Below are 12,501 nucleotides of genomic sequence, written 5' to 3' on the forward strand. Positions count from 1 at the left end.
AATACAACGTTACACAATGAAAGCTGAGAAACGTTCAATTCAAAACATAACATAGCATTAAATCTACCCTTAAACCTAGATAAATTGGATTTACCAGGCAGATGTACACCGTCAAAAGATTCTATGGTCTCTTGCTCTCTGTAGAAAGAAATAAAGAAGGAAGTGAGTGCAGTTTACAAATATGAGAGCACGGGTTACACATGGCTGTCCTTTATTTTATTTTATTTTATTTTATTATTATTATCATTATTTATTTTTTTCTTACCTGACACTAGGAGGGCTCCGTAGATATCACCATTACTCGAAGCTGCTGGCCCTTCTGTGCATGATTTTATTATGCATTGCACTGCTGCCTCATGACTGGCTGATTAGACAATTGCATGAATATGTAGGTGTACAGGTGCTGCTAATAATTAAGCACTATTGTGCAATTGTTGGGTCAATCCAAAGTCTACACTCTGTTCATAATGCTTTAAAGCTAATATTAGCAGTTATATGAATTTTGTGAAACAGAACCGCAGTTTTTCTCGCTTATATAACAAATCCAGAGTATTCAGGATTTGTACCATTTATCTCAGTAGGTGCTCTACTCTTGCAGGTATTTCATTTCAAATTTTAGTTTTTATATCTAGTTAAATTTTTAAAGTCTTGACATTAAAATAATCATTACTATGAGTCGCCTACATGATTGAAAACTAGCGTCCTCTTTTCAACCTTCTCTATTTATTTTTTTCAGCAAGGAAATAAAGCAGCCTAATGATGATCCTAAAATATATATATATATTTTTTTTCTTTCAGAGTTAAACTGTTTTGGCTCTTGTCTGTTTCTTAGGACCGGAGTTTATGTTTACTCTGAAAGCAGTGAGGGCGGAATGACGTGGCGTTTTAAAACCTATATTTGGAAAAAGAGAGGTGCGCGTGCGTGCTTACGTGCGTCGGTATTTTTAAGTCTTCTATTGCTGCAATACCGCCACTAACCACCAGAGAGGAGACTTCACCTCTTACCTCTAGATGTCGCCAAACCATCTCCATCCACGTAGGCATTTTTCATTTCAGCTGCTTTTGAATAAATGCTCATCTTTTGAAGTCATGTTTATACAGGAAAAATTCTCTCTCTCTCTCGCTCAGTCTCTTTCTCTCTCTCTCTCTCATATCAACCACCCTGATTATAAATTCCTCAGCACACATTTCCTCATCTCAAGCCTAATGTTTTTTAAGCACTTCAAGTTCAATTATAGCCCTTTGACTAGGGCTGTAATAAGCTTATAATGGAGGAGGTGGAAAGCTGCAGTAAAGCTGTTTTTGAAAGATTAACGATCGAGTAGTTCACGCACTGTAATTAACAGTGAGACTGAGAGGAGGAGGGAGAGGTCAAATAAAGAGGGGGTGTAATCCAAATGAAAGGACTGAGATCTGAGGTAGATATGAATCATTTGGCTGAAAGAATGAAATGCTTCAGAGTGATAACACAACGAGACACAACAGCTAAAATTTGATTGATTTATTCATTACAAAGATTTCTTAAAAAATGTGTGGGTTTTTTTTTTTTAACTTTAAGCCTATACAGCCACTGGTTTCACTGCTATGATACACATTGCCCTCCACTAATATTGGCACCCTCTGTAAATATGGGTAAATAAGGCTGTGAAAAATTGTCTTTATTGTTTAACCTTTTGATCTTTTGTGTAGCTGCTGTGTGTAGTTACCATGAAGCACTTTAACTAGGGGAAACTTTTTAGCCAAATGTATGATTCAAGAACAAGAACCTGAGGGTATCATACGCAAAGACTCAACGAAACTGGACAGCTGAAGGCTGGGGGGAGAAAAGTTTTTTTCTAACCTTCAATTGTCCAGTTTCGATGAGCCTGTGTCCACGATAGCCTCAGATTCCTGTTCTTGGCTGACGGGAGGGGAATCCAATTTGGTCTCCTGCTGTTGTAGCCCATTCATCTCATGATTCATTGTTTTGTGCATGCTGAGATGCTTTTCAGTTCACCAGGGTTGTAAAGAGTGATTATATGAGTTACTATATCCTTTCTGGTAGCTCAAACCAATCTGGCCATTTTCCTCTGACCTCTCTTATCAACAAGTTGTTTCCACCCACAGAACTGTCACTTGCTCAATGTTTTGTTTGTTTGTTTTTTTTGCAACATTCTGTGTAAACTATAGAGACAGTTGTGTGAAAATCCCAGGAAATCAGCAGTATCTCCATACTCAAACCAGCCCATCTGGCATCAACAGCTATGCCATGGGTCCTAATAAAGTGGTCCTAATAAAGTTGACGGTGAGTGTATATATGGGGAGAACATTAGAAACAGACAGTAACGCAAGCTCAGGATCAAATTGAGGACCCTGGATCTGTGCAGCCACTACCCGCAGTGCCACCATGCCATACGGCTCATATACTGTACATTAGAAGTAAATAAATTCAAAAACATCAAAAACATCTGATCAATTACATTTAAGATGACATAAAATATATATTTTATATTTGATTTTGCCGTGAAACTTTCCTTTAACCTACAGAAAGTCGAAGACCTACAGAACCTCTAACTGTAGGGTTAGCTTTTGTTTACAGACACACAGAGCAATAAGCTGAGTGCTTCACGATGACTTAGCAGTTGCTTAGATGCAATATTTTGTTGATCCTATTTAGGAGCCACTTATGTAACTGCATTTAACACCCTCTTGACTCCCTCTCTCTTTCTCGGCATCCCTTTTTCATGAGTTATAAAAAGTTGTTTTCATAGGGCCCGAAAGACGGAGGCATTTTGCCTGTTTTAACTCTGGCACCCAGACACAGAAACCCTCTCATTTCCCAGAGCTCGCCCTCAGCAGCCGCAGAGCTACACAGATAAACATTAGAGTGACACAAGAAAACTTAATGTCTCCTCTAAAAAACAAACAGTGCCATGTAATGCCAAGGCTTATAGCTTCAGGCTTTAAAGAATAAACTGAGGCTTTGCATGATGAGAAAGGATTGAAGAAAATAAACAGATGTACGCCAAGTCAACAGAGAGCCTCCCACAGATAGAAAAATCACATGATTCAGCAATATAGGTGAGTCTGAGGTTGGTGTATAAAGATTGCTTGGTCTCTTAGAGTGCTTTTCACGCCCTCTATATCAGCCTCTGGTTTCTCAAATGTCTTTTTTTCCCCTGCTGTGTCACCACAAACCCTGAAGGCCAGGCGTTTAAATCTGGTGTTTCTCTGGCAATCGTTTCCATCCTGTTTATGCCAGAGCCCTGCAAGGCTCAACCGCATTGGGATGCCAAGCTCACGACACAAATGTGAGCTTTCAGTGCAGCCAGCCACTCCAATATCATATATACCCCATAATATATGACAGGCTAATACTGTTTTCTCTGTTTTTTTGCTTCCAAATGAATGAATGAAACCAACCCACTACTTCAGTTCAGTATATCTTATTTCATTTAATAAAAATCCTAGCACATGAAAAGTGTCAAATTCGAGTCGTGTAATTAATTTTTTATTTGGTATATAAACATATAAAACCCTTACCTGTCTGGAAAAATATGTACACTTTGTGTAATCAAAATACAAAAAAAACAACAACTGCTCTACAGTTCTACAGTAAATTGCTCTTGCACAACTAGGTCCACACTCTAATGCCTAGTGGTTCTTTGACTACCATCTCTTAAATACTTTCTTTTTAATGAAGCTGCATCAGAATAAAACACTATGATAGCAAAACGGTTTGAAACATGAAGGACAATAAGACTGAATGTCATTATGTACCTGAAACAATTTCATTTGGTGAAGTCTAGATTATTTGCAATTATCGATTAATACTGTGCAACTCTCTGAATCAACTCCAAATGACTGAAACCTGAGACAAAAGAAAACATGCGCACCAACATCTCAGATGTATTCGCTTGCTCTTCTGGCTATCCACAGATATTGTCCATACTCTACTGTGTCTCCTGCGTCCTCTCCTGTGCGCTCTATCTCTTCAGCATCTCTACTCGCATACCTCCAGCAGTCAGCGGCATTTGCAGGATTTGACCACCATGTTTGAGAGCTGCTCCACCCGTGGAGTCCGACCGAGGAAGTAAACGATAGTGAGAGGCTCCAGGTCCTGAGGCACACAGCAGGGAGACGCAGACGCCTCAGGATTCATTTTGTTATAAAGCGGCAAAATCTGGACAAGACAAAGGGAGACATAATGGGCAGTTCTGTGAATACTTTTAGAAGAAAAATGCCTGTTATTGTAACTATAGGACAATACACTGGATAGAAAGCACTTCCCAGATATGAAGCATTTTATTCACACACCATATTATAGTGATTGTCTGCACTCCACAAGTAGGGGCAGTTGCCAGCACAGAAATTTGCTTTGTATCCTTTCGGTTCATGGATCCATTTCCAGTTTAGGTCCCGACGGAAGTCGATGTACAGAGACCTTAAGCAACAGCCTTGATCTGCATTCCTATGAGAGAATGTACATAGAATGTACAGTTAATAATAGCTAAAAACTGACAAATGAGTGCATCCTCTTTGCTTGCTCTATCTTATGGTCATAAATTACTTTGTTTTCCATCAGAAAATGCTAATTGGGATCCATCTTTGGTAGGCTTTGATAGATTCTCATAAAACTATTTTTGCTTTTTTTAAAAGCACGATCCAGCATTTAGAACCTAATCTCTTTCGATCACAACTACAGTGTACACCAATCAGCCATAACATTAAAACAACCTGTGTAATATTTTGCTGTTCCCCCGTGTGCCACCAAAACAGCTCTGTCCCATCAAGTCATGGACTCAACAAGACTGAAGTTGTGCTGTGGTTTCTGGCACAAAAACATTAACCGCAGATCCATTAAGTCCTGTACAATGCGAAGTGGGGCCTCCATGGACTGGACTTGATTATCTAGCACATGTCACATATCTTTGTAATGGTCCTCAAACCATTCCTGAGCAATTTTTTGCAGTATGTCAGGGCGCATCATCCGGCCGCTGCCATTAGGGAATACTGTCGCCATGAAGGGGTGTAGTTGGCCTGCACTGATGTTTAGGTAGGTGGTACGTGTCAAAGTAACATCCACATGAATGCCAGGACCCAAGGTTTCCCAGCAGAACATTGCACGGAGCATTACACTGCCTCCGCCGGCTTGCGGTAAACAAGTAAACGACACACATGCACTCGGCCATCAACATGATGTAAAAGAAAACATGATTCAACAGACCAGGCCACCTTCTTCCATTGCTCCATGGTGCAGTTCTGATGCTCATGTGCCCATTGTAAGCCCCATACATAGCAGGCTGCAATGCCCTGTGTGTTCTGACAGCTTTCTATCATAGCCAGCATTAACTTTTACAGAAATTTATGCTACAGTAGCTCATCTGTGGGATCCGACCAGACGGGCCAGCATTCGTTCCCCACACGCATCAATGAGCCTTGGGCGCTTGTGACCTTGTCACTGGTTCACTGGTTGTCTGTCCTTGGACCACTTTTGGTAGGTACTAACCACTGCATACTGTATGTTGTCAGTGGTAGTAATGTTATGGCTGATCAGTGTATATTTACTCATTTCAGATCATTTTACTTCTTTCTAGGAATAAATACTTGAAATAAGCTAAATTTATCTGCCAAATGAAGACTATTTTTATAGCTTGAAATGAAAAAAAATATATAATATAATATACTTATATTTGTTTAAAAAAAATCGAAAAAGGACACAAATGTGTTGAATTTGTCTATATTCAATATATTTTTTATATGATAAGATCAAATTTTTTGAAGAATGAAAAAACTATTATTATACAAATACATAATGTTATCTGCCAGATTATATGAAATGATCGTATGATGCTTGTGTCCACCAGTCACTATATCCTATACCATCTTACTTTTGCTCTTAGAAATTTCATATTTTGCTCATAAACCACCCAAAATCACTCAGCAGGATGATTTTCTCCACACTATTATGTTCCGTAAGCAGTCTGGTTAAAGCCTGATGTTTCAACTGTCTACAGTTTATACAGCAATGAGAAGGTGCACAGAGACAAGGTTTATGCACATCTCTGTTATTTTTTCCATACTTAAATACAAGGCACTCCCTAAGCAAGTCACTGCACGCAAACACTAAGTACATTGTATGCCAGAAGGTTTACAGTACAACCCAGTACAGAGACTCTTTCATACATGCCATCACACACACATACAGATATTTGTAAGTTTACATGTCCCTAAAACCTTTTTTTATTATTATTATTTGATTTTATGCATTACTAATTGTACCTGGAGCATGTTGTAGTGTCAGCAGCTGCCCTCTTCTTGCGGTTCTTTTTGTTGGGGTTCTCCAAACGATCTGTGGGCCGCAGGGTCAATATGAGGTGTGGTGTTTTAGTACTGAACTCTATCTGGCCTTTAGTCAGACCTGGCCTCCTGTTAGGGCGAATCAGGTCATCATCAACACCTGTAAAATAGAGATTAACTTGTTTAAAGTCTGTCTAACAATTAGTATTGTTAACAACCACTAAATCCATTTCTGATTTGGAGTTACATGAATACAGAGCAAGTAGGTGATATGAGATTGGAGCAAAGAGAAGTGAAAGACTCTAACCTGCAAATCGAGCTTCCAACTCCTCACTCTTGTTGGGCACAATATTATTTGTGGATGGAATAAAAGTGCAGCATGGACAATGAACACTGAGCATCAGGCCCAAGTTCTTCTCTGAGTGGGGGGTAATGAGAGAAAAAGATGAATTCACAGTCACATCACATTCACAAGATGATTCATGGCTTTTTCAATATAGTGCTTGTTCATTTTACTGAAGCAATGCTGCAATATGCAAATGAACACTCGAAAAATATCTTTATAAATATACTTTGCGTGCCTGGAGGTTCGTGATCAAGCTGACCAAGAAATCCAAATGAACGCCTCTGTGGGTGTTTTGATATATTCTAGCATTCACATGGTTCAACAAACATAAATAATTTTGGTCAAAACAAGCCAGGCTGGTCTTTATCCATTTCAGATCAAGGGCTGACCAGCATATTTCAAGCACAAATGCAATATGCAGCAATATAACCTCAATATAGTGTTTTGTCTGTGTGGTGCAGCCCTACTTCCTGTGTGGTGTGACTCCTTGAACTCTCTGACCTTTATAAGCCATCCACTCTTTCACAGTCTCTGTGACGTCAACAGACAGCCACGCCGCCTTGGCTCCTGGCTGAACAGTTCTGGAATCTATGTACCTATGATGGGAACCTGAAACATCGTCAGATTTCAGAATCTGGAGGAAGAGAGAACAAGAGGTGCAGTTATAGACTTGAAAACTTTTCAAATCGAGCTTTAATTATTCGCTAAACAGTCATCTCTTTTCAATATCCTGCAGCTAGTTGTTTATTCTATTGAACCAACTCTGCAGAGATAACCCTGAACTCATGCACACATATTGTTGAATGAATTTACCTGGTATATTTCCACTCGCTGCTCCGTGGCTTGCGCATGTGTGTTCTGCACCCTGTATATGCGAAACTCTGCCTTGACAAGTGTGCTAGAATTCCTGTCTACACTGGTGACATCAAACTTCACCACTCTGAAGTGTGGACTCTGAGGCACTGTGTTTATCACGTCTGTGGAAACAACAGGAGCATTCTTTTAAAGTCTGGGTGGTTTTACAGAATGTTCACCTCAAGGTAATTAAATTCACCTACAGTTCCAAATCAACATCCATCCCCTTATGAACCTCCCCAAAAAAAACATTGGAACCATTTGGGATTCAAAGACCTGGTTGTATCATTGGTTGAACAAAATCAGAAAAAAGTAGGGTGCAAATAGTAACAGTATACTTAGACTGTGAATCATATAATAGCATTCACTGGGGGTCAGTTAAATCACCCCCCACCACCCCCAGGGATGTTTGCACAAGGATACTAGTCATAACACATAACTGTGGTTCTGTTAATATTACATGTACAAGTAGATAGCTAATTCGCAAAACTAGTTTTGCCTAGACACATTTCTCTTCATAATAAATGCATGCAATTTGGGAGTCAAGTTTGAGGCAAGGTATGGCTTGATAAATCAATAAATAGAAAATATATATAAATGGATAAATAGATAAACAAACAAACATACATAAAAAATTTATGTTATGGCCTGTTACAGTGTGTGATTTTCCTCACACTGCTTCAAAAATCACCATGGTCTCACAGTGGAAAATTCTTAACAATTCACATTGCTCAAGTCATTTAAAAGATATGAAGGTTAAGGTTAGGATTAGGAGCAGGGTTAGCTTTTATTTTGCTAATTAATTTCCATGAAATTCAACCACACCACTCATTAATTTGAATTATTACTAATTTCTTATGAGATCAGTTTGGGGGAAACAAATTTCTAGTAGTGTTTACTACTAAACTGGCACGGTGACCTAGTGGTTATCATGTTTGCGTTGCACCTCCGGGGTTGGGGATTCGAATCCTGCCTCCGCTCTGTGTGTGCAGAGCTTGAAAGTTCTCCAGTCTCCTTTCCCAGTTAAAAGACACGTGTTGTAGGCTGATTGGTGTTTCCAAATTGTCTGTGGTTGGTGAGTACAGTGCCTTGCAAAAGTATTCACTCCCCTTGGCATTTTTCCTATTTTGTTGCATTACAGCCTGTAATTTAAATGGATTTTCATTTGGATTTCATGTAATGGACATGCACAGAATAGTCCAAATTGGTGAAGTGAAATTAAAAAAATAACTTGTTTTAAAAAATTCAAAAAAATTTAAAACGGAAAAGTGGTGCATGCATATGTATTCACCCCCTTTGCTATGAAGCCCCTAAATAAGGTCTGGTGCAACCAATTACCTTCAGGAGTCACATAATTAGTTCAATAAAATTCACCTGTAACCTGTGTGCAATCTAAGTGTCCCATGATCTCAGTGTATATATATATATATATATATATATATATATATAAAATTATAATATGCCCATTCTGAAAGGGCCCAGAGTCTGCAACACCACTGAACAAGGGGCACCATGCAGACCAAGGAGCTCTCCAAACAGGTCAGGGACAAAGTTGTGGAGAAGCACAGATCAGGGTTGGGTATAAAAAAAATCCGAAACTTTGAACATCCTATGGCACACCATTAAATCCATTATGAAAAAATAGAAAGAATATGGCACCACAAACTTGCCAAGAGAAGACTGTCCACCAAAACTCATGGGCCAGGCAAGGATGGCATTAATCAAAGAGGCAACAAAGAGAAAAAGATCATCTTGGAGGAGCTACAAAGCTCCAGAGCGAAGATTGGAGCACCACTTTAAACTGTACACTCCACAGAGTTAGGCTTTATGGAAGAGTGGCCAGAAAAAAGAAAAAAGTTAGCAAACAAGTTTGCTGTTCGCCAAAAGGCACGTTGGAAGAAGGTACTCTGGTCAGATGAGACTAAAACAGAGCTTTTTGGCCAATGAGGAAAACACTATGTCTGGCGCAAACCCATCACCCCAAGAATACCTTATACCCAAGAATACGGCAGCATCATGCTGTGGGGATGTTTTTCCATTGGCAGGGACTGGGAAACTGGTCAGAATTGAAGGAAAGCTGGATGGCGCTAAATAAAGGGAAATTCTTAAGGGAAACCTGTTTCAGTCTTTCAGAGATTTGAGACTGGGACGGAGGTTCACCCTAAGCATACTGCTAAAGCAACATTCGAGTGGTTTAAGGGGAAACATTTAAATGTCTTGGAATGGCCTAATCAAAGCTCAGACAATCCAATTGAGAATCTGTGGTATGACTTAAAGATTGCTGTTCACCAGCGGAACCCATCCAACTTGAAGGAGCTGGAGCAGTTTTGCCTTTAAGAATGGGGGAAAAAATCCCAGTGGCTAGATGTGCCAAGCTTATAGAGACGTAACCCAAGAGACTTGCAGCTGTAATTGCTGCGAATGGTGGCTCTACAAAGTGGAGGGTGAATAGTTATGCACGCTCAAGTTTTGTGTTTTTCTTGTCTTATTTCTTGGTTGTTTCACAATAAAAAATATTTTGCATCTTCAAAGTGGTAGGCATGTTGTGTAAGTCAAATAATACCCCCCCACAAATCCATTTTAATTCCAGGTTGTTAGGCAACAAAATAAATTTAAAAAATGCCAAGGGGGGTGAATACTTGTGTGTGTGAATGTCTGTGTGATTGTGCCCTGTGATGGCCGCCTAGGCTCCAGGCTCCCCCGCAACCCTGTGTAGGATAAGCGGTACGGAAAATGGATGGATCGATGGATTTACTACTAAATTATTTAGTACCCGTAATTTTTGAAGAATCCACCAATCTTGACTTATCTTGGGAGGGATAGTTAATTAGGGGGATCAGAACCATCTTCCCTTACCCCCTCATAATGTGCACCACTGTTAGAATAGGAATGGACGATTTGGTAACTCAGAATATAATAAATGCATTATAACCTATTTGATTTGAGCCATGTTCAACTGACTACTGTTTGAAGTCTGTCAGTGATATAAAAGTACTGACATTAGTGATGTGTCGTTCGAATGAATCTTTAATATGACTCGGGAACAACGAGTTGTCTCAGAAAGTGATTCGTCCATTTTGTGTCGACTGCGCATGCGCTGCAACATCCCCATCGGTTCTGTACAGGAAACAGAAATGATTAGTTCATCTCTCGAGTCTTCGACTTCGAGTCGAGTTCATTACGTCACAGCCCCACTGCTTTTAGCTTCTCGGGAGGTCACGTAATGAACGACTCGTACCTGAAGACTCAAGACGTGAACTAATCATTTCTGTTTACGGGGAACAGACGTGACAAATGATGTGACAAAAGAAAGAATGACTCGGATTGGGAGATCAAGTGAACTAACAGACTGCATAGCCTGAAGACCTAATGCTAAGCTATTAATGAATCATTTCTGTTTCTCATAATTCGGCCTTGGCTGCATTAACCTATAGTTTATTTTTTATTCCAAATGTGATCAACGTTTGATGGGAATTTAACATGTAACATTTTAATCATATTCTTCTGAAATGAACGAAATGACTCGAAAAAAATATCCCGTTCATTTTGCTGAAAGATTCAAAGATCCGAGTCAGTAAAATGATCCGAACTTCCCATCACTACTGACGATACTGCCATAAAAGCGTATCGTGACGTAATTGATCGCAGTATTGATAGAGTATGATCGTATGGCCCAGCCCTAAGAGTCATCGTGATTTCTGAATTTGTCACTTGCCGTGAACCGAGTGAGAAAGTTCAGTACTCACTGGAGTCGGAGCGCTGAGGCAGCATATCCACTCTCTGCACCTCTTTAGCGTAGTAATCTTCCTCGCTGCTCTCGCGCTCGCAGGCGGACTCGGCGTGGCGCGCGCGCTCCTTCAGCAGGTCCTTGGTGCTGTTATAGAGCAGCATGACCTCGAAGGGCACGGATTCCGGCTGCGGGGCGACTGCGGGGTCGGGTGGTGATCGGATGCGCAGCTTGCTCAGGATCTGCCCGCGCACCGCCTCTATCCTTTTCGACTTATGATCGTCCAAGTCATAAGACTGACACGTCGAAAAGCCCTCAGCCGAGACCGATAACTTTAGGATAAGCAGCGCGATATTGATGAACCACATGACTGTTTAAATTAAGAAAAAGAAGAAGAAGAAGCAATCCGTGCACGGCTCGGTGCTGGACTCCGGGTTTGTTCAGCTGCTCTGAGTGTACAGTGCTGTAGCTGCGCTGCGTGCCGCCTGCACCTGGTGACTGACCCACGCCGCGCTCACGTGCAGGTTTTATCTGCTTTCGCGCGCACTGTGATGCATCACGTTGCTCCGCGTGCTGCTAACTTACACATAGTATCCGAAGCCGTGTTATATCGAGTTAGAGTTCAATCAAAAGCCAAATGAAAACATATGTATAGATCACCAAATTACCTTTTGCATCATTTCCTTCCCCCGGACAGTCTATAGGTAAACAAATTACTTGAGTAAAAATGCGCACGAATTACGCAGCACGTCATTATAAAAACATGCTATTAAAAAAAGTGGTGCATAATATTAGTAATATATTTTAGCACAATGTTGAATAGTTGGTTTAAATCTTTAGCTGCCGGGTGAGGTAAGAAAGAGAGTGCATGCTATCCTCTGAGTGTGTGAGTGTGTCTGAGGTCGAGTGTGGTGTTGAAGCAATGCTTAGGATTTTTGCGGTGCGACTCAGAGCTTTTTGGGGGAGGCTATTTTAGTGGGTCTACTTTCTTTTTAATGTTACTCTCCCATGAACCACTAGACGTTTCTCTTTTTTTCATTTTTTTTTTTGCAACATCCTAGTCTGTAGGATTTAAGTTTAAAGGCTCAATTTTATATCCGACCACCTACAAATTGTTATATAGTTATATTGCCTTAACAAAAGGGGCATTGCCCCAGTCAGAGTGTATGTGTGTGTGTGTGTGTGTGTGTGAGTGAGTGAGTGAGAGAGAGAGAGAGAGAGAATGTCCTCACAAGGATGGGAATATCTGATAAATTTGACCTTGGGGGAACATGTGGTTTGTCTCCAGGTGGGG

The 12,501-nt window shown here is 40.3% G+C and overlaps 1 protein-coding gene across 1 annotated transcript; it reads right to left on the reverse strand.

Annotated features, from left to right (window-relative positions):
- Positions 1-3,474: 3,474 nt before the first annotated feature.
- On the reverse strand, positions 3,475-11,844 carry tgfb5 (transforming growth factor, beta 5). Its single transcript, XM_053630935.1, has 7 exons — positions 11,227-11,844; positions 7,439-7,602; positions 7,127-7,259; positions 6,587-6,697; positions 6,262-6,439; positions 4,297-4,450; positions 3,475-4,162 (listed from the first exon to the last, which is right to left on the reverse strand). The coding sequence occupies exons 1-7, from the start codon at positions 11,573-11,575 to the stop codon at positions 4,004-4,006; spliced, it is 1,248 nt and encodes a 415-aa protein (XP_053486910.1). The 5' UTR covers positions 11,576-11,844; the 3' UTR covers positions 3,475-4,003.
- Positions 11,845-12,501: the final 657 nt, after the last annotated feature.

This window comes from Ictalurus furcatus, chromosome 8, assembly GCF_023375685.1.
Source record: "Ictalurus furcatus strain D&B chromosome 8, Billie_1.0, whole genome shotgun sequence".
Lineage (NCBI taxonomy): Eukaryota > Metazoa > Chordata > Actinopteri > Siluriformes > Ictaluridae > Ictalurus > Ictalurus furcatus.

Bases quoted from the DNA above. Each gene is read 5' to 3' on its own strand.
- tgfb5 (XM_053630935.1), bottom strand. From the start codon at position 11,575: ATGTGGTTCATCAATATCGCGCTGCTTATCCTAAAGTTATCGGTCTCG. The intron at 7,260-7,438 runs GTAAATTCATTC...CTCTTCCTCCAG, and splicing joins AGCGAGTGGAAATATACCAG to ATTCTGAAATCTGACGATGT. The intron at 6,440-6,586 runs GTTAGAGTCTTT...TCTATTTTACAG, and splicing joins GTTGGAAGCTCGATTTGCAG to GTGTTGATGATGACCTGATT.